The 26,769-nt window shown below is 42.9% G+C and overlaps 1 protein-coding gene across 3 annotated transcripts in view; it reads right to left on the bottom strand.

Annotated features, from left to right (window-relative positions):
• Positions 1–26,769, bottom strand: part of TPD52 (tumor protein D52) — a 93,549-nt gene that overhangs the window by 13,627 nt on the left and 53,153 nt on the right. For 2 of the 3 annotated variants that reach the window (XM_066578612.1, XM_066578611.1), the window contains exons 2-4: positions 8,705–8,811; positions 6,678–6,826; positions 483–584 (exon numbers count right to left, since the gene is read on the bottom strand). In XM_066578612.1, coding sequence (XP_066434709.1) covers positions 483–584; positions 6,678–6,826; positions 8,705–8,811 — 358 coding nt within the window. Of the gene's footprint in view, positions 1–482; positions 585–6,677; positions 6,827–8,704; positions 8,812–11,662; positions 11,953–26,769 lie in introns of those variants that run through there. The other variant, XM_066578610.1, reaches the window with a different exon arrangement.

The raw sequence follows: 26,769 nt of genomic DNA on the forward strand, positions 1-26,769 counted from the left end.
ATATACGGTCATGGGTCTCTGCACCGGCTAACAGAAGGGATTACCAAACCAGTATGATGTATAGGCATACGGACAGGAGATGTCCTTTTGGGACAGTGACATGAAAAATTAAAAACACCAAAAATATACATGACCTACATAAAAACAGCAGCCAACTAAGGAATAGGCATAAATCATACAGCTCTTCATTTGCTCCCATGTTTTTGTGCCCTGCCGACGTCCATAATGCAAGTCACGATCCGACCACGGATCTAATGACCCGATGGACTAACAGTAGTAAATGGATCTGCAATGCTATTGATTCAGGTCATCGGACCTGCAGTTGGCCCAAGACTTGAAGCGCACTACATCCGTCTGAATGAGGTCTTACTCATTCTTTAATTCCAGTTTTCCGTACCTTAAAAGGACAGATTGATAAAACTTAAATGTGGATAGAGTACTTCTACATTATTGACGGGCTTTACAGCTGCTGCATAACTTACTTTACATCCTCTAACTTTCTCGTGATAACTGATCCAACTGTGGAAATGGCAGCTGAAGCCTTCTGTCCCGCATGGCTCAGGGTTTCCGAGGTCCTCCTGTACCTAAAAGGCAGGAAATCATCATTATTCACAACAATTAACACGGATGAAGACTGCGCACGTACGGTTTGGGGTTTCCTTCCATGTATTAGATTAGTGTCCATTTGCCAATATAAAAATGGACAATAACCTGAATGGAGACTATCTAAAACATTGGGCAGAATTTAACAACCCCATAGATTTCTGTCATACAAGAAGTCCCATTAGCGCAAAAATGTGCAACTTTTTTCGTTTTTTTGCACCCTGCTCACTACTTCTCCAAAAGGGAGTATAAAAGGTAACACCACCTCACAAGCCCATTAGATTTCCAATAAATAAACATCAGAAACTGCTCGTAGGTTGTATAGATTTGAGTCTGGCAAGCAGACTGGCCAGACATGCACCAAGTATATTAAAAGGGCTGTCCCACTTTTAACCTTTTTGCTGTAGGAAGCAGACAGCAGCATACAATGCATAGTGGCCCAGGTTGGTGAATGGGACTTAGCCTGCAGTACCAACCTGAGCCACTGAACAATGTATAGTGCTGTCTGCTTCCTGCAGCAAAACAGCCAAGTGTGGGACAGCCCCTTTAGGAGGTGTGTGCCTCTCTGTGTGCAAGTCTATACTTAGACTGGTGCTGTATATCCCGGCTAAATAAATTTCTCCCATTGTTTCAGGTTTAAAAGGAACGGATATCGACAGATGCGCACGGTGTGCACGAGTTACATAATATAAGGGGCAATTGCAGTGTATAACTACAAGACTGGTAAACAGATGGCTAAATGTTCCGGGTATAAAATGGGCATTTTCATCAAAGAAGAAGAGTTTCCTTGCAATGATTCTTGCCACACTCAAGGCAAATGCATTGTAAATGTTGCTACACTCCTACATCTTAAACCTTTCCAATCCACTGTCTGACGTCTTCCTACATTCTGATTGAAACTTGTACAGCTCCAATGGTCAGAAGACGTCCGACAGGGTATTCTTACCGTCTTGTTGCCAGCCACTCTGCTGTTGGAGCCTCTCTGGTGCGCACACACTGGCTTTAGCCAGCAGATGACATCATTGTATAACAGCAAAAAGAGAGCCTTTTAGAAGACCCTGAATCCAAAATTGGATTGGAATGAGTTAATGCTCATGGCGGTGGCCATTATTATGCTGGCAACAACATTTGGAATGTTTCCTTAATCCTGCCGGCTCACATATCTGCCTCGGTAGATAAAAAGGACACTCTTTTTTAAAGGTGTGACCAGGCGTAATGTACCACTTAGGTGATGGCATTACATTTGGAAAAACCATGGCAAAATGATGCCACAATATAACGCCGCGCTGCCTCACCCTTTAAGGTGCAGTCCAGATGATGTGATAGGCACTGGTCGGATTACCATGGCTAACTACTGTGACACACGTTAGTAACACGATTCACAAGTTCTATTTTTTCATCTGTGTGCCCCAGACATGTGACTAAACCCTTACACCCTTAGTGAGCAATTTATGCATTTATGAGTAATGCTTTATTAAACCTTCTGTCCGCACCCGGGTACCCACTAGCCGCTTATTCAGGATTTTTCTATTGTTTGTGCAAAGATTTCTTCAAGCAGCTCTAGATCCTCATGATTTGACCTTTTTTTGATGGAAATATTGTTTTACCAGAATTTTTAAAGCATGTAATTAGAGATGAACGAGGATGCTCGGTAAAGGCAGATACTCGAGCGAGAATCGCTCTTCTCGAGTATGTGCAGGGGGCGGCGTGGGGCGGGTGGGAGTGAGGGGGGAGAGTGAGAGATCTCTCGCTCCCCCCTGCTCCCACACGCCTCTGCCCCCCCGCCCCCCAGCCTCTCGCCCCTCCCCCGCTCCCACACGCGTCTCGCTCCCCCCCGCTCCCACACGCCTCTCGATCCCCCCCCCTCGCTCCCACACGCCTCTCGCCCTCTTCCCCCCCCCCCCCGTTCCCACACACTCACCCCGGCATGTGCTCGGATGAGTATGCAGAGTATACTCAAGAAGAGCGATGCTCGCTCGAGTATCTGCCTTTACCGAGCGTGCTCACTCATCTCTACATGTAATCATTTTAAAAAATGGAGTTGAAACTCCCCCACCCCAGTCGCACCCGGGGTAACCGGGCGTATTTTTATATTAAGAATGAATTTTTAGCTTTCTTAAATGGTAAGAATATTAAAATAAACATTTATAAACATTTTTTAATGAGAATATGTAACGTTCATTTCAATTATTTAATTATAATTACTAATTACATGCTTATTGAGTAACATTGTCGCAGAGGATACATTTTGTTGTAGTTACGGCGTGTCCGTCGCACGCGGGTTTACTACAATTCGCTTAAGATTGTTTCTGATAGTTGGTTGATAGCAAACGTGGCAAGAACCAACCACAACTTTTCAACCAGTTCGATCTAACTGTGACGGAGATGTTGAAGGTAGTGAAACCGTGGAAATCGATCGACCAAGAACGCCCAAAACTGCCAATTTGGTTTCATAATGTCTGATAACTTGTTGATTTTCAGAATGATCTTTAATTATTGGTACTGCACGATCTTCACTCAACTGTCTCAAGAAAAGCAGTCTTTGGTTAGTTCTCTTTGGAATCATTTTATTGTTTTCGTAATAAATAATGTATGCGGCTAAACTCGCAATGTCGACAATGTTGTAAAAAAAAGGCTAATGGCCGCCTATTTGTATGCCGATGCGCGATATATCTAGCTAACATTGATAACATTCGAACTATTGTTAGAACATTGAAGAATAAATGCAACCTCCCTTACTAACCTCCCTTAAGTCCCATTTAGACACAACAATTAATCGCTCAAAATTTGCTCAAAAGCCATCTTCTGAGTGATAATCTTTGTGTCTAAATGTGTCCATCTTTCACTGCTCGGCCGAACTATGGTTTTCAGTTCTGCTTGAAAACCGTTCAGCAGAACAGCTGATAAGCAGGACCGCATGCTGTATTCTGCCTGCAGAGAGCTGATTACAGCTGATAATATTGTTACAGCTGTTCTCAGTTGGCTGCAGAACAGCTGATAAGCAGGACTGCAGGCTGTGTCTGCTGTCCATGGTGCTGAATTCTCCACGGGGAGCTCGTGGCTAAAAATGGAGCCAATTACAGAGCTCAGACCTCCTGCTGAGTTCTGCAACAGCACCCAGAAGCTCATTTGCATGCAAATGAAGCTAATAAAGTACTAATAGCACTTAGTACCTATTAGTACTTTATGCAACACGATTGCTGATCTTTCAATCTTTTGAAAGTGGTGTGTGTGTAAATGGGCCTTTAGTAACCTCCCTTACTTAGTTGTAATATCAAAATGACAAAGGAAAGATTTTAAAAGCTAATTTCAGTAAAAACGGGAGAAAACTATTACAATAAATACCTGTATCTCTGTCAGAGAGCCCGTTTACACGTGAAAAACAGCCGTCACTCACAGTCTTCTCCGAGCGAGAGTGTATGCATGACCCCCGAATTCTATCTGTTTACATGTTCTAGAGCAGCTGTAACGCACATAGGTACTGGCGAAACAATGTTGATAAGTCCGGGTGCGTACATAAGGATTAAATTGCATCATGATCCCTTATTGGGGATGTATCTTGGACTATGTAAGTGCTTTTTCAATTCTCCCTCCCCCCACGTTGTATCAAACAAAAATGCATTTTCACTTCTTTTAAATAGTATTTCCACCCATCTGTCCATTTACTGCACTTTTGATCAGCAGCTCTGTACTAGTAACTAACCCCCATGTGCCTCCAGGTATATACCGCAATTACAGGAGACATGATATAGAAATGAGCAGTAAGGCTTCCCAGCTCTCGGCCAATAAGAGTAATGATTTCAGCTCATGTGGTCTTGTTCCACCACGAGCTCGTTAACCAATTACTGCAGTCCCACAATGCTGACGAGACAGCGAGACTGGAAAATTAACAGACTGATCTGATGAATCAAACAGCAAAATCAAATTACCGTAAATCCCCTGCAGGGCATTGATGCCACTTACACATAAACAGACGGCATACAGTTAGGTCCTCTTCATATGTGCCAGTTGTGACAGTTTTGTTGCGATTTTTGCAGAAATTTTGCCCAAATTAAGGCAAAAAAGGTAAATTAAACCCACAGGTTAGCACTAGCTATACAGTAAATGTAAAATCCGGCATCATTGTAATACAATGCTGTGTTCAGGTAATCCCATGTTGGTGCCTGGAGACCATCAGCAAACTGGTTGTTTGCTGATGACATTACTTTGGTTTTATACCCAACTGAGGCAATCTGTCCAAAAAAAAATTTGTCTTAAATGGAGAAAAAAAAATTGCAGCATTGCAAATGGCAGGGTCCTATTAAACAACTTGGGCCATGTAACAAGCGTCAATCCACAAGATTGGCGCTCATTTGTCTGGCCTTCACACAGAGCAATTCAGACAGTACGGCCCCCTGCACACAGGCGGAAATTCCGCAGCGGGATTTCTCGCAGAATTTCCGGCTGTGCCCGCCTACATAGGATCGCATTACAAAACGTAATCCTATGCAGACGGCCGCGATTTGTCCGCGTGAATATACACACGGAAAACAAATTGCGGCATTTTCTATTTTTGTGTGGGTCTCGCAGAGGCCCGCACAGAAAGGTTACTCCCGGCACGCCTGCTACGCTCTGCACATGCGCGGCTGGGCGGCAGCCAGCACATCACAGAGCCGCAGGAGCAGGTGAGAGTCGCACTGGTCCCTGCAGGGACGTGGGACGGAACCCGCTGCGAGAATTCTCACGGCGGATCTGACCCGGCCGTCTGTAGGCGGCTTACAGGGGACAAAAAAAAGTTTGTCCCCCATACTGTTTCATTGGTGTCAGCAGTACACCCTCCATATACCGTACATGGTGAGATGAATTGTTGTCAGCGATGATTTTAGGTGATGCATGAAAGATACAATCACCTAACAATTGGATGAGTGTTAATTTAATGATTGGAGGCACCTTCATACAGCCCTATTATCAGGCAAATGGACATTTTTGCCTGATCACTGGGTTGTACAGACGTCTCTTAAAGGGGTTGTCCCACTTCTAGTTGTTTTGCTGCAAGTAGAGGACAACTCTGTATATTGCGCAGTGGCCTATTGAAGTGAATGAAAAGATCCCGCAGTACCAAACCAATCCACTGCACAATGTACAGAGCTGTTCACTTCCTGCGCAAAACAGCTAGAAGTGAGACAGGCAATTTAAGGCTTCATACACACGGCCGCAACGATTTTCAGCCGGCCGTGTCATAGCCATAGCGCGGCCGAAAATCATGTGAATGAGAAGCAGCTGTGACCAAGTCAATGCTACAACCCCTGTTTTAACACCCGTTCGGACGCCCAAGGCACTTCTATGCCACAGTCCCGGGATACAGTCGGCCGAGAGGATGGGAGCTGCCGGCAAGGGGAAGGGGTAAAACTTTAGCACACTAGCTCCCGCCACGTCCTGTCCCCTCCCATTGCAGACAGCCGGCAAGGGATGGAGAGGGAGTTTAGCAGTCACGCTGCTAAACTCTCTCCCACCTCCCTTCTCTAGGAGCGGTCATAGGCTCCCATAGGAGTCTACGGCAGCGGGCGCGGTATTCCAGCCAAAGATAGCCCCAGAACTATCTATTCTGGCCAGCGTAAAAACAACCGAACGCAATGCGAACCATATGTGCTATCTTTGCTGGCCGGACGTTTTTACGCATGGGGAATACGCTCATCTGAACTGATTCATTGGAAACCAATGCATCAGATAGGTAGCATGTATAAGCAAGAAAAAAAAAAGTCAAAAATTTTTGGTGCACGTCAGATTTGTGCAAAGATTTCTGACTTTATGCCAGAAAACTGGTGCAAGTTGCACAATAAATTTACTTCCATCGTTTTTTTTTTTTTGCATGGCTGCAGTTGAAAAATTAGATTTGTCAGATCTAAGAGAAAAATAATAGTAACTTATGGGACAACTCAAGTCAATTTATGTGTCTATTATATGGTCACTGCTCCGGAAAGACAACACAGCTGCCAGCAGGCAGTGAACGAACTATAGAGTCTAGCTCCTATTTTCCATCAAATTCATTTGGTTACTAGGGATAAACATGAAGGGATTGCCCCAACTGAACATACACATTGGTGGAGGCCACATCCTGCAATCCTTTAGAAATATTTTGCTTCAGCTCCGCCAGCGGGGTTACTCCAAGTTTCCTTTTGATTTCCGCTAGATGCCGCTCCTTTGCGGCTAGCACTTGACTGAGTGTTTGTATCTCTTCTTCTACCTAAAACAAAAAGAATGTATAATGAGGTACAAGATTATTAATGATACATACTAGTAAATGTATGCCATTAAAAAGGGGAGCGAGTCACTGAAAAATTCAATAGGTTGCATGCAAATTAGGTCACCCGAGTCTTATTAATGCTTCCTAGTGGCCAACAGCTTCCCTTTGCCAACCAGACTTTTTACAAAATGAATCAGTCTGAATAGCTAAATATAATGCAAGGTTACACCTACATATAGATAACATAGGATCCACCATTCATAATAGGTAATAGTAACAGCTCACTTCCTCCCCCTCCCTGCACAATGACCTCTGTACAGGTCACAGAGCATGCCTGGTAAACCTATGAAAATCAATGAGTCATCATATGGCTGCTGTAAAGGACAACTCTGAATGCTGTTAAAGCTGCTTTTACACAAACGATCATTCAGATTCCTGCGATCCAGTGAGAATCTGAACAATAATCGTTCATTCGGTGCATGCATTTACACTGAACAATGAACGAGAAGTCTTTCACTTCTTGCACGAGAAAAGACTAGAAGCAATGGGATGAAACTGGAAGGAAGGAGACACAGATTAGATATTAGACAGCGAGGTGATCAATGAGTGGAACAGGTTGCCACAGGAGGTGGGGAGTTCTCCTTCAATGGAAGTGTTCAAACAAAGGTTGGACAAATATCTGTCTGGGATGATTTAGTAAATCCTGCACTGAGCAGGGGGTTGGACCTGATGACCCTGGAGGTCCCTTCCAACTCTACTATTCTATGATTCTACGATTCTCCAGAAGGAAACCTCCATGCATAGACAGACTGTTTCAAGGTTTTGGCCCCTCATCAGTGTGAAATATGTTGCTGGCCTGGCTAGTTATTGGCCTATGATGTAGGTCAGGAAGGGTATGGTTTCTCCTTAAGGAAAGCACATAGTGAGGATACTTATAGGGCCATTCCTGCTCCTCTAACATTTATGCAAATGCAAAGTTGGAACAATGCTCCTACAGCACCACTTATTGGAAGGCAGCATTACTGAAAGTCAATGCCAGACCTTTTAACAAGCCTTGTAGCAATGACTTGGAATACAAGCCAAAGCCAGGGTCTTCTCTGGAAGAAAAAAATAAACCATGTACTGACAGGCTGTTTTAGGGGGTTTGCCCCTCATTGGTGTGCAGTAGGTTTGCTGGCTTGGGTAGGTGAGAGGCCTATGCCAATAGTTGGAGCTGTAGAGACATTTCTCTAAGTCTCCCCACTAAGCGCTCTCCCTAAAGAGAAACAAAACCCTTCCCAATCTACATCATAGGACTCTTCCCTAGCAAACCTACTGTATACTGATGAGGGGCAAACCCCCCCCAACAGCCTGTCTGTACATGGATAGCTTTTTCTTCTAGAGAAGACCCTGGCTTTGACTTATATTCCCAGTCATTGTTAAGAGACTTGTTAGAAGGTATGGCATTGATTTGCAGTAATGCTGCCTTCCAATAGGTGGCCCTACAGAGGCATTGCTTTGTCTTCTCATTTGCCCAGTATTGAGCATGTGGGGGAATCAAAGTTAAATTTAATGGGTTTGATTTTCATGGCTGATCTCCTCTTTCCCATGTTAAAGTGCTTCACTTTGGAGCACTCCTACTCAGTTGCCCATTTTTATATCCCTCCAGCAGCTGAAAATGGCCCCATATAGTGCTATATAAGCGCTTTATGGGTCTGTCTTCCGTTGCCAGAAGGAGCTAAAAACAGTCGACAGAGCAGAAACACTCCAAAGGTGAAAGTGCAGGTACTCTAAGTTGGGAAGTTTGGGAGCCAGTCCCAACTCCCACCTCAGTAGCACAATATGGAGAACTAGAAATTTCATCCTAGACCCCCGATAGGTGGATACACCTATTTTTACCTTCTCAAGCTCTTTTCGTAAGAATTCCTGTTCCTCCTCTGACAAGGTGTCTGTTATTGTAGCAGCTGCATCTTCTCCCTCTGGTATAGTTTCAGGTTTCAGTAGATCTATTAACATAAATGTAGAAAATAATTAGTATAACTGAAACAGTATATCATATGTGTGTACGTTTCTTATGTGGCAGTGATTATTATATTGTTATAGGATGTTTTTAGGACATATAGAAGTTTTAGCCTGGGGTCACACAGGGCGGATTTGCCGCGGTTTTGCCGCGGATTGCCATTGTATATCCGCACTGCGGCAAAACCGCTGCGTTTGCAGTGCAATGCAGCACAAATGAGTTTTGCAAAAAAGCTGTTCTCACAGGGCGGATTTTTTCCGCACAGCCGCAGTGCGGAAATGCAGCAGCGGCGCAGTTTTCAAGGATGTAGCATGTCCATTCTTCTGTCTTTTCTGCAGCGCTTTTTCGTCCATAGACCTCTATGGACGCAGCAAAATCCACGGCAAAAAGTAAAAAACGCTGCGGAAAAAACGCTTGCGGATCCTAAAAATCCGCAGGAAAATCCGCAAGCCAAAATTAACCTGTGAAGCAGTTTTGCCGCAGAAGCATTTCTTCTGCGGCAAAACCGCAGCAAATCCGCCCTGTGTGAACCCAGCCTTACTGTTTTAAAAGTATCCGGAAAGCAATAAATAAAGGTTTCTTGCATTCTCCACCCCTCAGAGACCATGTTATACACACAAATACAAGATAAAGGGTTTCCAAAGTGTGAAAATCATATCAAATCCCCATCAATTCACAAACCCTTTGTAACATCTAGAAACAAGTATAGAATTTTAAAATATAACATGTAGAACACAAAAGTATCAAAGTTGATCTACAGCCAAGTCATCGCTTGCATTAGATAATAAATAAACATAAGAAAGTATCAGTAATGCCAGACACAGTCTACCCAACCATAAACAAAAGGCGGCTGAACATAAACGTGATTACTGCCTTGTGCAGATATTCATGAATTATACAGAAAAAGTAAATCACTGGAGGACCAGATTTTATAATGAATTCCTGGAGCAAACCCCGGGTTAATTATGGCATTCGCAGTGAACACTTCTGAACATTCCAGGGATGTGCGATGATTCGTAACACTTCCAGAGTTACAAGTTATAGAAAGTTTATACATCAACTGATAACTTTCCATATTTTAGAAGGAGCCGAAGGAAAAAGGACAGGGCGGAATTTGTTGAGGTGTATAGATTGCTAAACAGACTAATAAATTGCAGACCCATTGCCCAAACAGGTTTTCTGTGCTAATCATTGACCAAGCAGGTTATAATTGGGGAGAGTATAATTAAGAAATGCAAATGCAGCGATCTAGAATGAGATCATGTCATAGGAGTGTTTAAAGCACAAATCCATAATGAGGAGAAAATAGTCATGAAGGAGTTTAGGATTAACCCCTGTGTTGGGTTAAAGTATTTTATCAATATATACCTAATCTGGTAAAAAAAAAACAGAAAAAGCCTAAGGATACTTTTACACAGGCCAATAGTATCCAGAGTAATTGCTCAAAAGAGCAATTAGAGGCAACTGTCATACCCCATAATCATGGAGGCCAACAGGGCAACTGAGCAAGAATCAATCAATCATTCACTTCTGGTTGTCGCTTGATTTTTAGCTCAGCTAAAAAAAATTTTTTAAAAACTCGGCCCGTTTAAACAGGCAGTCGTTAATCTAGGAGCGACTGCCTATTTATTATGAATGGAGGCAGGTGGCCAAAGTGATCTGTGGCCTGTTCCACCTCCATTCACTGATCAATCTTCACTCCTGATCGGTTGTTGCTGGGTCAACGGTCAGACGCATCTGCATTCGACAATCGACAAGGACCCTTAAATAATCAAATCATGCATTCAAAAGATCCCAAAATACAATATATAATGAAATGCTGAAGAGGTCAGGAGCGCAAAATTTAAAACGACTTACTGCACAGTTTCCAACAGGCTGTGATTTGTGCATCTGATAAACATCCTCAGTGATAATTCCAGAAGTCTCCTAAAACTTGTATTGTACGTATGAGCATTTGTCAATACTAACAATTTGCCGCCTTAGGTATTGGCCCTCTAAGTTCCCTATTGCACAGAACTACTATCATAACTAAAATTAAAAATTTGTTGGATTATGCAAAACTGAGCAATAATCCTTCAGTGTAAACACGATTAACGACTGAACGGCAAACGAGACGTTATTCGCTTAGCTTAGTCCCTCATTTTATGCATAAAAGTCAGTTGTGTAAAAAGTAATAGTTTAGTCATTTCTATTTCCTGGCACACTCCCCTGAAAGACCAATGATCAAATGAATGAGCGAATGCCAAAAAAATTTTTAAAAAATCTGTGTGTGTAAACTGAGGGCATTTACATTTTTTCAAAAATGACCAATGACCCATCTAGCTTACGAGAATCTCAACATCATGATATAATTCAGAACTGTATCAACCTCTTGAAATCGGGTTGCAAAATATTTTTGATACCCACCATATGTTGATTAGGGATCCTATAACAAACTAGTATCTTAAAAGGATTACTAGCCGTAAACTACGCCGCTCGTAATAATAAAGAGCTGTCAATACCCTTCATAAACCTGTTACTATATCTGGAGGGTATTAGAACTATTGATATTTTAGATCAAGAAGAGATTATGGGGTCAGACATGTTTCTGGCTGTCATCCCATCCTAGAACAAGCCAGACGTTACAAAATCGGTATAGATTCCATTCATTTGCACAGAAAAGCAGATCCTAAAAATCAGATAAATTTACAGCTCCTTTAAGAAAATCTCACAAATTCCCACACCGTCTTCAAGATCCTATCAGAAGCCAGCGCATGGGCGAGATGCCACGTACACATCCAGACATTAAAAGCTCCTGGCAGCTTCATAGGTGTCAAAGAGAAAAAGTGATATGTTACCCGTACTAATCCGAGTTGGTGAATCCGGAGGAGTGTTACTCAGCCGAGGGGATAGAAAAAGATAATTCCTATTGACTCCACAGTCAAAATTGAAAGGGGACTTGTAGTCATCTTGTAGGTCAAAATCTTTGGACTCCATTAGGGCAGATTGACTCAGAGCACCATTGTTGGAGAGTACAGAATAGAATAACCCTTTCCTTCACGTGTCTTCCAGCGAGTTCTCTTCTGCCGTCACAGAAAGACTTGTCTTTGCCTATTGAACAAGGCCTCTGTGATAGAACTGAAGATCCATGCAGTTCACATGACCAAGATGTTTAATCAGTTACTTCCCGGAGCTGTCCTGCCTAGACAGGGCTTGGCTTAGTCGGTCTAAAGGTAAAACATCTGCCCCAATTGTCCTGGCACAGCGGAAGAGAAGAAGAAAAAAAAAACAAAAAAAAAACCTACTTTCTCTTTTACTTCTGATATGTAACATTGGGCTACATCTTCTCTGTATGTTCTTCGGCCAACTTGGAGCAATGATTCAGGAGGAGACCCTGCAGACATTTAATTTAGTAAAAATATATCAGCGGATGTCGCATGCAGAACCAGGACCTTGTTAATCTTCTAGGGCACAAACAGATTACTGGGCGATATTGTTTGGTGCGCACCATCTGTGCTCTAATAGTCAGCCGCTTGCTGGGGACATGTGCGAACCCTCTGCGTTCTTCACTGTCCTCCAAATACTAGCGTGTTCACAGAAATAGCTACAAACCAATTTCCAGCAAGGACATACACCGGATGGCCAAGAGCAAAGTGCTTTTCAATCAATGCATTACTTAATGCATCCTGGGCTGCAAACCTCAGAGCCTTGGGAATGATCTGTCTCTTATGCTGGAGCCCTGCAGATAATGCTCAGCGGTGTTAGGTGACAGCCATTAGCTCATGACCTGGTTTTCTAGGCCACTTGGAGGAGCTGCAGTACAGGCCATGATCAGCGTAAACAATAGTAAATGGAGAACATATGGAGGCAAGTGGTAACACGTGTGCGTTCCCTGCACCTTCACTCGGTTTTCAATAACCTTTCAGCGCTCTAATAAATACGATTAGCACATTAGCACTTGTTCTTGCTTCCGGAACATAAAAGTGTTCGCGTTGGACACCATTTCTCTTAGTAAAGCCTGTGGATGCCTGTGGTGGTCTGGCAAGCAAAATGCAATAATGTAGGTAAAAAAAAAATGCAAAAAAAGGGTCACATATGGTGCAGCTCTCTCTTGTATTATGCAGGGTGGACCATGAAAAAGTAGTGCATCTGGCACTACTTCAAAAAGAGAAACAAAGAACAAAAAGCAGGAGATTTTAAATAAAAAATTGAAGTGCGCATGCATCTGGAACGCCACCAGCCCGTCAGGACGCATCCGCTGTGCTGTAGAAAAAAGATCCAGACGGCACAGAGGAGAGTCGCGCTGGATTTGGACAGGTAAGAAAATTTATTTTCCTGTCCATGTCAGCGGGCATGGATGGATTCCACTGCGGGATTCAGCAGTGGAATCTGTGCGTGCAAGTGGACATTGGGCCTTACCCATATGACAACAGATGCTGGAAGTGGTCCCTATTCACTTCTATCCAACTCTGGGAACATCGCAACTGGTTGGCTGATACTGCCTGCAGCTCTTCAACGGTGATGCTGCATATAATGTTAGTGAGGTTTTCCTTGGGTTCATCCAGGGTATGCAGATTATTGGCACTTTCGGTTTTCAATTTCTCCATAGATAAAAATCTCATGCAGAAGTCCAGGTAATGTGGTGACCATAGGCCCTTGCTTACAGTTTACGCTTCCGTAAACAGTTCATGAACCGGTGCCATGGAGTTATGGGAGGTGTGGCATGTTGCCCCATCTTGTTCTTTCTTGTGGTGTTAGTAGGTCATAAAACTGTTCAAAAATGTTGATAAACTGTGATATTCACAATGGATTCAAATAATATTGGGCCCACTATTAGTGTTCCTGACCCTGTGCACCAAATGCCAATTTTCTGGTTGTGCAGTGGTGTTCATGAGTCAGATCAGGATTTGCAGTAGGCCAACAGCTCATATTCTGTGAATTCATGTGACCCAATAAGTGAAACAATACTTCATCTGTCATAATGTACAGCAATGGCTCCAAAAGTCTTCTGGCAATCATAATCAACAACCATGTACAATAATCTACATGTTCAGCTCTATTAAGCCCTTTCAGCTCCTGCATGTTATTCGGTATGGTTTTAGGTTCAGAGATTTCAGCATTCACCTACATGTGCTTCTGTAGTGACCAGTGGGGTTCTACAGAACACGCACAGCACACTTGTCCTGCCACACTTGTCTGTATGCCATTCATGGATGCAGAAGGTGACGTCAGTGGGAGAGACCCTGCATCTCCCCTTCTTCCTTAAATCTAGAGCTTAACAAGGATGTCAGCTGGTCTCCCATTGGCTGAGAGTCAGGTTTAAATTCACTGGTGCAGAGCCTCAAGGACAGGAAACAAACATACAAGTCACTATGCAAGAGTGGGAGGAGTCCAGTAAGTGGGGGTAGGAAAGAGAGGTGATAAAAGGAAGTGACTACAAGCAGTTAGATAGACTCAGCCAGGTGTGAGAGGAGGGGTTGCAGTTCAGTTGTCAGAGAGGAGGGGGTCAGTTACAGCACATTTGTCACCCAAGGTAGAGTGAGGTGAAAACCCACTCCCTTGGCCCCGCAGTGCAGGAAAAGGAGAACCTTTCTAAAGTCTATCTTCTATAAACAGTGAGTCATAGTTACCCGGTGAAGTCAATGCAAGGATTAGCATTACAGCCACTGGTCCCGCCGCTTAAAAAATGCTTCACTAAAATCCAAATCTACTAGTGGGGAAATTGTCTTACTAAATAATCTACAGGAAAGGAAGTGAGAGAGCGTTGAAGTCAGAGTATCTTCAATTCATTACCACTGTATCTTCTTGTTGTACTCCAACTGCCTGCTTAGTGCTGCATCTTGGTGTACCAACTTCAAATATGTTTTTACAGAGAACTGTGTATTTAAGTTGTTACTGCTAATTTCAAAATTAGAAAATCTGCACACTCTCAGATTGCTAAACTATTACTGGACTTGACTCTGCTATTTTTGCGGCATACCACCCCAAGGGTCCAGATAGAGTGCTGGTGTCACGTGACAAGGACTAGGCCTCCGGGCCATACGTACAATAAGTTCATTGGGGCGATACACTTCGTGATGCACAAACTTGCTGAGACAGTCACAGAGTTGATTTTAAAGGACTATTTGCTATCCTCTGCTGAATGTAACGGACGACTTAGGCCATCTGGGCTGATGGAGGACCTCTGTTTCTACACGTTTGTGACAGACCCAGGTTGGCACCATTTCTGAACCAGGAGCTGAATACAACATTTAGCAGGTGTTTTATACTGGGGTACTTGTGGGCAAAGGCCTCTTGCATGTCCTTAATTGACCCACTTCATATGTAGCCTTCAGAATAACTATTGGCTGTTGCAGGAAGAATACCAGGGGCCGATTTATGACAGCTGTATTAAGGAAGAATCGGTCTTTGCTGCCCAGAGCAACCAATCACAGTACAGATTTCTGAGGTAAAATGAAAGCTGTGCCGTGATTGGTTGTTATTGACAGCAAAGACCGATTTCTTTTTAGACTATTTTCATAACATTGTGGTGCCAGGATCAGAGGTGGGCCATTTTTTGAGTAGCCAACCCTGCATTTATGGTAATTGCCTATTGTACACTCTTGTTCTAAACACATGCAATGAAGATGTTTTATCTTAAAAGGAGGTTGTGCCAAGGTTACAAGTTATTCCCTATCCAGGGAAAAACTTGCTTATTGTGACGAGACCCCCACCAATCTCGAAAATGGGGGTCCTGTGTCCCCTTCTGCCTGTCATTACCGGGGTCACTACTAACCCCACAGTGACATCAGAATGAATAGAGTTCTGGACGAGCATTCATAGTTAGCATTCCATTCATTTCAATGGGGCTTACAGAAATACCAGAGCGCTTGCCCCTCGGCTAGCTTGGCAGTCCCATTGAAAGTGAATGGCGCATCAGCACGCTTGCACGGCCAGGGTAAGGGGATAACTTGTAATCTTGGTACAATCCATTTAATGTTATTCGAAAAGAATCTAATGTTTCTCCATTTACTCAACTTCTACATTCAGAATCTGAGACCTCGCTTCCTTCATTCCTCTGCATCCTCCACACCTCTTATATCCTATTGCACTTCATATCAGTCTATACACAGATACCAGCTGGTTAGGCAGCTTTACGTATATTATATGAAAGATGGCCAGACCAGCATAGTACAGAACAAGGGCTTGTACCTCATGTGTCTTCCCAATTTTATCTTCAATTGCAAGCTCCTAATATGTAGGTTTATAGAGAGAGTGGAGACTCAGAGAAGCCCACCTCGCGTTATATGGAGTTGTGCACCAGGATGGATTCTCCCATCCCAACCTCTTCTCCTATCCAGTTGGCAGTCCAATCCTGATGAAGGACCAAAGTGTGTCCAAAACGTTGCCGCTTCCCTGATTATTATTTGTATGTTTGCAATCCTTATGAATTTATAGTCACTAAAAACAAATGTTTATGGTAATTTCTAAAAGTCTATGGTGCGATTTGCTACAATTCAACATATTTTACGAAGACTCGAAGAGAGTAAGAATCAAGACACATAGATTCTACAAAGAGACCACTGCAGCCATTTGTTTGCTAGATTGTAAGTTCCTGGGAGCAGGACCCTCGCCTCTATTGTTCATTAGTGCGATACTGTACACAACGTCTGATTTTGTCGGTTCACGTTCCCGCTGATTTGTAAAGTGCTGCAGAATAGGTCAGCGCTAAATAAAGTTTAATAAACTTTATTAAAGTTGTTTTGTTCATTGCCATCTCTATCCTCTTCCTATGAGGAATGCTGCGTGACAATCACTGCAGTGTTTGCCAACTCGAGTCACGTAGTTTACTTTTCAGCTGACCCTGTAAAACACTAGGAATTCTGGAACGTCCTTCGCTTCCCATTCGCTGAACAGGAAGGAACTAGCAAGGTAAAAACATTGCTAACTGTGAACTTCAGGGATATCGTGACCAAATAGAAGATCACCATCACAGTGTGGATGCAGGTCTACGATAAGAGTATTGCTACCCATGAGGAGTATTACATTTTCACTTAACCACAGAAGTAAAGGCCCTTTTACACACGGGCAATGATCACGATCAAACAAGGCAGTCATAAGTCAACAAACAAACATTTATCAACTCATCAAGTCTTCCTTACTGCTTAATGTATATATATATATATATGTTGTCAGTACCACCAACCACTGTGTAACAGTGGATGTGCTGCCAACAATGATAAAAACATACAGTGAGGAGAAGTCCTACACCGTCCTACCAGAAGTATTTGGACACTCCTATCAGTAGAGTGGATCATGTCTTGTTGGCATGTTACATGTCCTACACCATGCTACATAACATGCAGACCCTCGGAGATGTCCGCCATAGTTTGTGACATAAACTGCTCGCTATTGGATCTACAGGTTATACAACTGCATACAAGCCATCCATCACAAATCGCAAGGTATCAGACCATCTACAATGGTACAAGGAGCATTGTCACTGGACAGTTGAGCAATGGAAGAATGTTCTACAGAGAGAAAAATCACACTACTCAATCTTCACATCACATCGCCGTACCTAGGTGTGGAGAATGTCCGGGGAACACCTTATGTTGTGCCAACAGTTAAGTACGCCGAAGGTTCTGTTATGGTCTGGGGGTGTTTTACATGGCACAGTCACGGTCCGTTGGTTGTAGTGGCAAGAACCATGAACACGGAGGAGTACCTTGACATTCTAGACCAGTGATGGCGAACCTTTTAGAGACCGAGTGCCCAAACTACAACCCAAAACCCACTTATTTATCGCAAAGTGCCAACATGTCACGACGTATGATTTTACCCCCATCATTCTAAAAAGGAAAGGGCCACTACAAAGTGGAAAGCGTGCAGATTTTGACTGCTTTTTGGATGCGAAAATACTGCAGAATGTCCTCAGAGGAAATTTTTGTGGAAAATTCTGCAGCATTTCCGCATCCAAAAAGCAGTCAAAATCTGCACGCTGTCTATTTTGAAATAGCCCTGCCCATTTCTGCCACATGTAAACATACCCCAGCGGTAATAGCGACCCCCCCCCCCCAGCGGCCCCCAGTTTGACAGCGACACCGCACAGTGGCCCCCAGTGTGACAGCCCCCTGAGATCCACATACTTACCCCTTCCTCCTCATGGAAGCTCTGGTCCTCCTCTGCTTGGTGTTGCTGCTGGCGCTGATCTCCCCCCTGCTCTCATGGAACTTAAGAGGAGACATCGGGGGAGGGGGGAGGATCTCAGCTGCACACTGATGTCACAGTGTGCGCCGGGATCACCGCGGCTAGCATCACACTGAGTAAATGCTGGCAGGGAAGCCGCGGACCCTGTCGGTATTCACAAGTGGTGAGCGTCCGAAGATGACACGTGCCAGTAGGAAAAGCTCCACGTGCCAGCTCTGGCAAGCGTGCCGTAGGTTCGCCACCACTGTTCTAGACAATAATGTGCTGCTCACAATGTGACAATACTCTGGGAATAGTCAGCAATACTTTCAACAAGACAACGCACTTGTAACAAATCCAATACTGTTTTACGTTGATTTGAGGAAATGGATGTTCCACGATTGGACTGGCTGCATAGAGACCAAACCTGAACATCTTTGGGACAGGCTGGACCGCCGGATCAGGAAATATGAACAGCGTCTATCTTCTTTGAGAAAACTCACCAGATGTTTGCAGGATGAATGAAGGGGAATATCAGCTGAAGTGTACCAGACATTAGCAGAAAGTATGTCACATAGTATGTCAGACAGTAGGTCACTGGACCTTGGTGGAGTTGGGGGTGGTGACAGCTGTCAGGAAGCTCTGGTGTAGGTTGGTCTACAAGGTCACAAAGAGTTGGAAGCGACTGAACGAATAAACAACAAATGTCACCTAGTATATCCAATGTCATTAGGGCCAAAAGGAGCCCCACTAAGTATTAACATATATAAATAATACTACTTTTGATTCTTGTTCAGGCAACTAAATACTTTTGATAAGATAGAGTATATTTCTTCCTCATTCAACCTGGATTGGCCTGTGTCAAGGCCATTTAACCCTTTCCAATCCACTGTCTGACATCTAAAGACATTCTGATTGAAGCCTGTACAGCTCCGATGTCGGAAGACGTCCGGCAGGGTATTCTTACTGTATATTACTGGCCGCTCTGTTGTCAGGGGCCTTTCAAGCATGTCCCATACCGCAGTACTGGCTTTAGCCAGCAGATGGCGCCATTGTATAATGGCAGAAAGAGAAAGCCCCCTAGGAAACCCTGAATTCAAAATTGGATTGCAAAGGGTTAAACTAGCACTAATCTTGGCAGTCAGCACTTCTCATCTAAACTCAGATCGAGTCATCTTAAAAGGACTGCAAGACTGCGTTATAGATTCTACTTAGAAATCCAGAGCCTAACAAGGTTTTGTTTGTTTTACAGCCATTAACCCTTTCCAATCCACTGTCTGATGTCTAAAGACATTCTGATTGAAGGCTGTACAGCTTCAATGTCAGAAGACGTCCGTCAGGGTATTCTTAATGTAGATTACTGGCTGCTCTGTTGTCGTGGGCCAGTCCATGTCCCACAGCGCAGTACTGGCTCTAGCCAGCAGATGGCACCATTGTATAATGGCAGAAAGAGAAACCCCTCTAGGAAACCCTGAATCCAAAATTGGATTGCAAAGGGTGAAATAAAATTAGGAAGATGATATATATTAGATTAAAGGGGTGCTGTGAATGTACTTCCCAATAAGATTAAACATTTGTAAATTACATCTAAACTTGTGATGAATTTTTTATAAAATCAGAAAGTTTTTATTTAAGAAAAAGAAAAAAATCTATAGCTCCAATGCAGACGTATGTGTCTCCATGGTAACAATACAAACCGACCAAATTTGTGTTAGCAAGATATGGAAGACTGATGGATAGCAATATGACACAAGAATCAGACTTTGATTTCCAGTCTAACGATGAAGACAAATACGCCTGTATTGACCCAGATACCCCTCGATACAGACCCCAAAGCTCCAGGACGTCAATGTACATCCTAGTTTGTAGCGGCAGACCAACGCTGAATTTTAGGTGCGCAACGGTGCGATCTAACAAGTGGTTTGCGCAACAATTTTGCCGTGTGAAAGGGCTTCTAGGCTCCAATTTTCCATTTTTCAGCATCACATCCTTAAGCCATAACGGTTATTTTTTTTTCACCACAACAGCAGTCTAGCCGTATGAGGGCTTGTTTTATAATGTCATCATTTTGGGGTACTTATAACAGATTTTATTTTTACAGCGTTCAGCCTGCAGATTAAATAATGCGATAACGTTATTCCCTGGGTAAGCAGGATTCCGGGTTTTTACCGTTTTTTCTGTTTTTCCATTTTAATATACTAAAAATCACGAAAAAGAAGATTTGCCTTCGTTTTGCCGCATTCTAAGACCCATAACGTTTTTATTGTTCCATCGAAGGAGTTCTGCGAGGGCTTGTTATTCGCAGGATGCGCTGTAATCTCCATTTATCCAATTTGTGGAAGCATACTACATTTTGTTCACTTATTCCACTTTTTTCTCTGGAGGCAAGATTAACAAAATCTGCAATTCTGGCACGGTCTTGTAGTTCTGCCTTTTTTTTTCCTACGACATTTAAATAATGTTATGTTAATTTTGTGTTTCAGGAAAACTCCAGTCAAAAAAAATATGTAGTGAATGAAATTCAGAGACTGATCCAGTAATTTAGTGAAAAAGGACGGTTAAGATCAATTAGTTACTATTAGATTGTGTAAATGACACACAGTCCAAGGATGGACTGGTGGAGAGGGCAACATACAAGGAGCAACATGGGATCCCACACCATCATGTTAATGTACTATTGGGTGTGGAATGACAAACTACTAGTCACAGGGGCTACCCACAGAGGCATGTGGTCATAGGTCTGGACCACACACACTTCTGATAAGGGTTGCCTGCAAACCAAATGTAACCCTTTCCAATCCAATTTTGGATTCAGGGTTTCCTAAAAGGCTTTCTCTTTTTGCTGTTATACAACAGTGCCATCTGCTGGCTAAAGCCAGTGTGTGTGTGCCAGAGAGGCTCCAACAGCAGAGTGGCTGGCAATAGACGGTAAGAATACCCTGTCGGACGTCTTCTGACATTGGAGCTGTACAAGCTTCAGTCAGAATGTAGGAAGAGGTCTGACAGTCGATTGGAAAGGGATAATGCAGAACCCAACATTGCTCACCAGCATCAGCAGAGCATGTGACTGAGCAGTTATACAAGTCTCTTTAAGCAAGACCAGTTTGGACCAGCAGAGCCCCCCTTGCTCAGAATATCTGCAAAGCTGAGGCTCCGATGCTCCCCGAACCTGCGGTTCCAAGACCAGCAGTCAGCGCAGAGTATCTGCTCATTTCCTTGGTCTTCGTGCTTCCCGCATTAGCCATGCATGCCCCTCCATACACTATCTCTCACTGTTCTCGTAGGAAGATGCTTTACAGCTCCCATACATCATCTCCCAAAGTAACCAAGTCTGTTATTAACGCAATATTAGAACAATTAGGGTACTTTTACATGGAACGACTGCTGGGCAACCAATAGCCATCTCAAAGATTATGGAGGCAACACGCCGGAGATCTCATTCAGCCTTCCGTCTCCAATCAGGGTAAACAGACAGTTGTTTATAGATGGACTCCCCATTTACATGGGATGGTAGTGGCTTGGTGTTTAGTCGAGCTAAAAGCAGAGTGACTCCGACAAGTAAGTGATCCTCATGTGCTTACATGTGATAACAGTCACCGGTAATAGCTCTCTTGAGCGATTAATTGGGCAACTATTGGCCAGTGGGAAAGTATCCTTCGACTGAAAGTTTCTAATCAGGGAGATAGCGGTACCCCATTACATAAATCAGTCTCATTCACAGCAAAGTGTTTTCATGTAAGGCTGGAAAATTACCGGATGTGTCTTGTAGCAGAGCAGGATCTGGGCAGTTCCAGCATGATGTTTGGCCAAGACCTGTATAAACGCCTTATTTGTTCCTAATAGTTACCTGTGTTTACTTTAGGCCAGTCCTTGTATTAGTGCACAGCACCGTGAAGACATACTACACCTGTGCGGCACTGGTCTCTCATACACCAGCTGCCGTGTAGATCTAAGGAAAATATGCTAACCGTAAATGCAGACGGAGAGAAGGAAAAAAAAAAAAAGCATAAAACTAAATACTATTTCCCATTAATAATTATGCATCTATATAAATATTCACCATCGGATATCCCTTGCAGATCACCTTAAAAAGCTGCAAGCATATTACAGTTTCAGGGGCTGTTCACATTTTCATTGGGAGGCTCATTCTGTCACACTTAACGAAAAAGGTCTGATAAAATATGATCGACATCATGACAGAATCTGACAGACCCCACAATAAAAGTCAGTTATAAAGGCGGGCGATACACAGCAATTATCGGATTCAGAATAATTTAAACTCAGTTTTTCTTCTATCACAGGAGAAAAAAAACAGAATTCACAACACAGATATAAACTCAGCTTCACCACGTTGCTTTAAGGGCTCCTTCCCACGGACGGATTTCCACCACGTAATTCGCGGTGGAAATCCGCTGCGTTGCCTGCAGCTATTAGGTTCTATTGAACCTAATAGCTCAGGGCTCACGGTGCGGAATTCCACCGCAGAATTCCGCACCGTGAAATCTCCCGTCCTCCCCCGCGGCATGCTCTATTTGCCACGGGTGTACGCGCGGACAGCTTCCATTGCAGTCAATTGTAGCACAGCGGAAGATAGCGTGAAATCGCCTCTCCGCCTACCGCCGCCACGTCATATGAAATAAAAGTCCATGTTACCCCTTACAGGGGAAAGAAGCAGAAGAATCATAGATGAGGCAGCAGAGAACCATCTCTGTCCTGCTATTACTTCAAAAAGTTCCAGTTAGTTTGCGGCTGCAGAAACAAGTCTTGGATTTAAAATGAGACCAAAAGTGTGGCTGTAGCAACCATAGAACCAGAGCTATAGCTGTTTGAAGTAAAACGAGCTTTGTTGGTTCAAAAATACTGTAAGGTCCTTTCCCTGTTAAACCAATAGAGCTCAGATTAAATCAGGAGGAGGCCAAAGGTGGGGGTTGGGCTCTTGGGCAAATAAAACTGTATAAATTTTAAAAAATAATAAATTAGCAAGCAATACTCACCAGTCATATATCCTACTCCTTCCCCCTTGGTCGAATGCAGGAGCCCAGATACCAGAGGAAGCTGCGGTGAACACATGCTGTTTATTGCGCATAAGACTGCTCAGCCAATCACTGGCTTCAGCAATCATGTGCCATTCATGGCAGTATCACTGCTGAAGGCCCTGATTGGCTGAAAGGTTGCATACACAATGAATGGCACGTAACCACTGTAGCTTCTTCAGGGGTCGGAGGCTCGTGCACGGACTTGGTGGGGTTCTACTGTTGGAATTCGTCTTTAAAAGGCTTCAATTTGGTTAATATTTACAGGAAGCAATTCATATAGGAATACAGGATTGGTTTCATACAGTTGAATATTACTGTTCAAAACACATTGGCAAAACTTGGATCTTATGAGTTTCTGCTGCTCAGAGAGATAAGCCACCACCAGAGGGGTGACAGCAGCTTACTCGTCTCTCCCCATTCCGAACATATGCAGCTGTGTACGTGTAATGGGAGCGAGGTAACCTCTGTTAATGTCCATGCTTGTTCTGCTTGATAAGGTTTTCTTTATTAAGTCTCATTGCAAAACTAAAGTAGCGTCACATGATAGAAGGAGGAGTCAGAGCCCAATTGTGGCTAGATAGGTAGGAGGGGATTGAGGCCTACGGCTCTAGAGTTTGTGCAGTTGTAGCATTGGACCTCAGGAGAAGGAAAAGACAATTCCTAAAGATTGGTAGCAAGAGGAGAAAGAGGTTTGTCAGTCTCAAAAGCAGGAACGCGAACTGGTGCAGTTCAAAGCACAAGTTTTGCAGTTCACTCTTCAGTAAAGTTAGTTTTTGAACAGCGGCGCATTGGTATTATGTGAGCCCTGCGCACCCCAAGTCGCCTATGCTTCCATCTGGTAACTGCACTGCCATCTACGAATCCTTCATCCTGGGAGACACATCATGGCTTCCTCTGCCCTACTGACATTTGTAGACGACCAATGCCCTGATAGTGGGGCCATTGTATATATACACATGTAAGGCGAGGAATAGCTATCCAAAATGTTTGGCGAGTTTTAGCCAAATGACAAATTAGAAGAAAAGAACAATTGGGAATATCCAAGAATAAAGGTCTCGGGAAAACTATGGAACAAAATCCCACGATGTTTAGAAGGCAGAGCACTTGACAGAATGGAAAAAGAAATCATTGTTTAGGCTGAGAAAAGGTCAGAGATGTCTATGTAGAAGGGTCACATATATGACAGGGTTCGAGAAGACACCAAAAGGATGATAAAGAAAAGCAGCGTTGAAAGATGGCCAGGTGCTCAACAGAGCAAGGCCGTCACCTGAGGTAGCCGCCTCTTCCACCCATGTGCGGACCCAGCCCTGGGCACTCAAGCTTTTTTTTTCCTGTGGGGGATGGTAAATTCCTACTATGGAAGCGTTGGCAAGTCTTGAATAGACTCTTTATGAGTACAGGAATCCAAACACTTTCCGAGGTTAAAGGTGCTTGAAGGCGCAGTCTCTGGATATCAGTAAGGTTAAACAAATCCTGGTAGCTGGGGGTGAGGTCACACAGCGCAGGCTTCATCACAAGTACCAATATGTTTATTATACCCATATATTCTTTAGACTATAAATGTTCAATGGCCTTGAAGGCAAAGAAATACATTTATTAGAAAAAAAAATGGTGCAAACATGAGTTCTATATTTATGTAGCGTCAGGTAAACCTGTTATTTAGCATTTTCAGTTTGAGGGTCGGCAACCGATCACCAAGGGTAGATTGTAGAAGGGTGTGGCAAAATGGTAGAATTAGTAGTTGCGAGTCTGTCTATGCCATATAAGTATACTACAGTTGGAGAAAAAAGTAAGCAAACCCTTTGGAATTAGCAAGATTTCTGCAAGGATTACTAATAAAATGTGGTCTGGTCGTTATCCAAATCACATTGTAGAATAACGCAATCTAACTAATAGCATACAAAAGGCAATTCACTGTTCGCGTCTTTTTTTGACCACAATAGGGCAGATTTACTATTGAAGTTTGGTCAGTTTTTTGGAGCAAATCACATTGCTTGCACCACATTATCATACATTTTAGGATCCTTTCAGAAAATTTTTTAGGTCTTTCCTGACCATGGGGCATACCTTCATGAAAAGAGGCATGATCTAAATGCACCAAAAATTTGCCAAAATTTTTAGAGAAATTTTTGGTGTAAACTAAGTCAACAAATCTGACGCATCTTTTTTTAGACCATGTAACCTAATTTTATATTGCTTATTAATCATAAATAAAATGAGCCACTGTCATATCTGTCGTATTTTTAGACCGTCTAATCGAGGGTTTGCCAAACTGCAGTCCTTACAATCCTGCAACATGCCCTTTTTTTGGATCCCATCAGTCATGCACAAGTGATCTAATTATTGTCAGCGCCTCATACATTGCCAAGGGTATTCTCTCTATAGTAGATCGTCAAGACAGGGTGTACTGGAGGTATTTGGACACAGCTCTTAAAAAATGTGGTTTTCGAGGAAGCTTTTTATCAGCAACTATGCCCTTATAGTCTACTCCCAATGCTTGTGTTTATTCTTCAGGCTTTGTGTCTAAGCCTTCTACCATCAGCAATGGCACTAGACCAGGATGTCCCACGTCACCCATAATTTTCGCATTAATAATGGAACCTTTTTGTAGAATATTTTAGATCTTCTCAGGATATTTCTGGGATCAAGGTGTGAAATAAAGATCACAAGATAGGCTTATTCACTGATGATGTTATTTTGGCATTATCGAACCTGACCTTCTCACTACCAACAGCTACGAACAATTAAAAAAAGTTTGCCAAGGTATATTATTACAAAGCTAATATGGCAAAATCTCAAATTCTTAATGCAGGAGTTAAGAAGTCAATGGCATCGCTCGTAGAAAGCCTTCCTTATTTGGGTATACTCTTAACATTTCCATCTTCAAAGCTATTTGATATTCACTTTAAAACTTGTCTATTCAAACGGAAATTAATAAAAATCGAGAAATTATGAGATTTCTAGGTTGTTTAGAATCTTAGCATTTAAAATTAAGACCCTTCATAAAGTTCTATACTTCTTTTAACCCTTTCCAATCCACTGTCTGACCTCTGAAGACATTATGATTTAAGACTGTACAGCTCTGATGTTGGAAGACGTCCATCGGGGTTCTCTTACTATATATTGCCAGCCTCTCTGCTGCTGGAGCCTATCCAACGTGTCACCTCATGCAGTACTGGCTTTAGCCAGCAGATAGCGCCTTTGAATAACAGCAGAAAAAGAGTAAGCCCCCTAGGAAAACCAGGATACAAATTGGATTGGAAAGGGTTAAAGGTTCCTATCTGGCTATCGGTCTCTTACCTCAAAAATATAAAATCTATCTTGCAATCTTTTATATGTAGAAATAGGAAACCAAGAATTAAATGTGATATATTTTTATTTCACCAAAACCTGGATTCCCACTGAGAACTTCTGGTTGGGCAAACATTCTTTAAAACTCAATTATCGGCTCAATTTTTTTTAATTCCATGATTCCTTTTAAAATCCTTACCCTACATTCTATTATAAATGTTTGGAAGGTGGAAGCAATGAAAAGAAAAAGAAACTGATCTCCTCTCTTATACACAAAGCAGAAACAGATTTACTAGAGGCCGTAGTTGAAAATTTTTTTAGAATTGAACAAGCTCCGGGACTGAAGGTGCATTTAAACAAAATGATAATTGTTCAAACACATGAAAGTGAGCGAACTAGTCTAAACGCGAGCCAGCGACTAAATGACGAACGAGAATCGTTTGCTTCTTGTTCGTCATTCAGTTTCTACA

Source organism: Eleutherodactylus coqui, chromosome 9 (genome assembly GCF_035609145.1).
Source record: "Eleutherodactylus coqui strain aEleCoq1 chromosome 9, aEleCoq1.hap1, whole genome shotgun sequence".
NCBI classification, from domain to species: domain Eukaryota; kingdom Metazoa; phylum Chordata; class Amphibia; order Anura; family Eleutherodactylidae; genus Eleutherodactylus; species Eleutherodactylus coqui.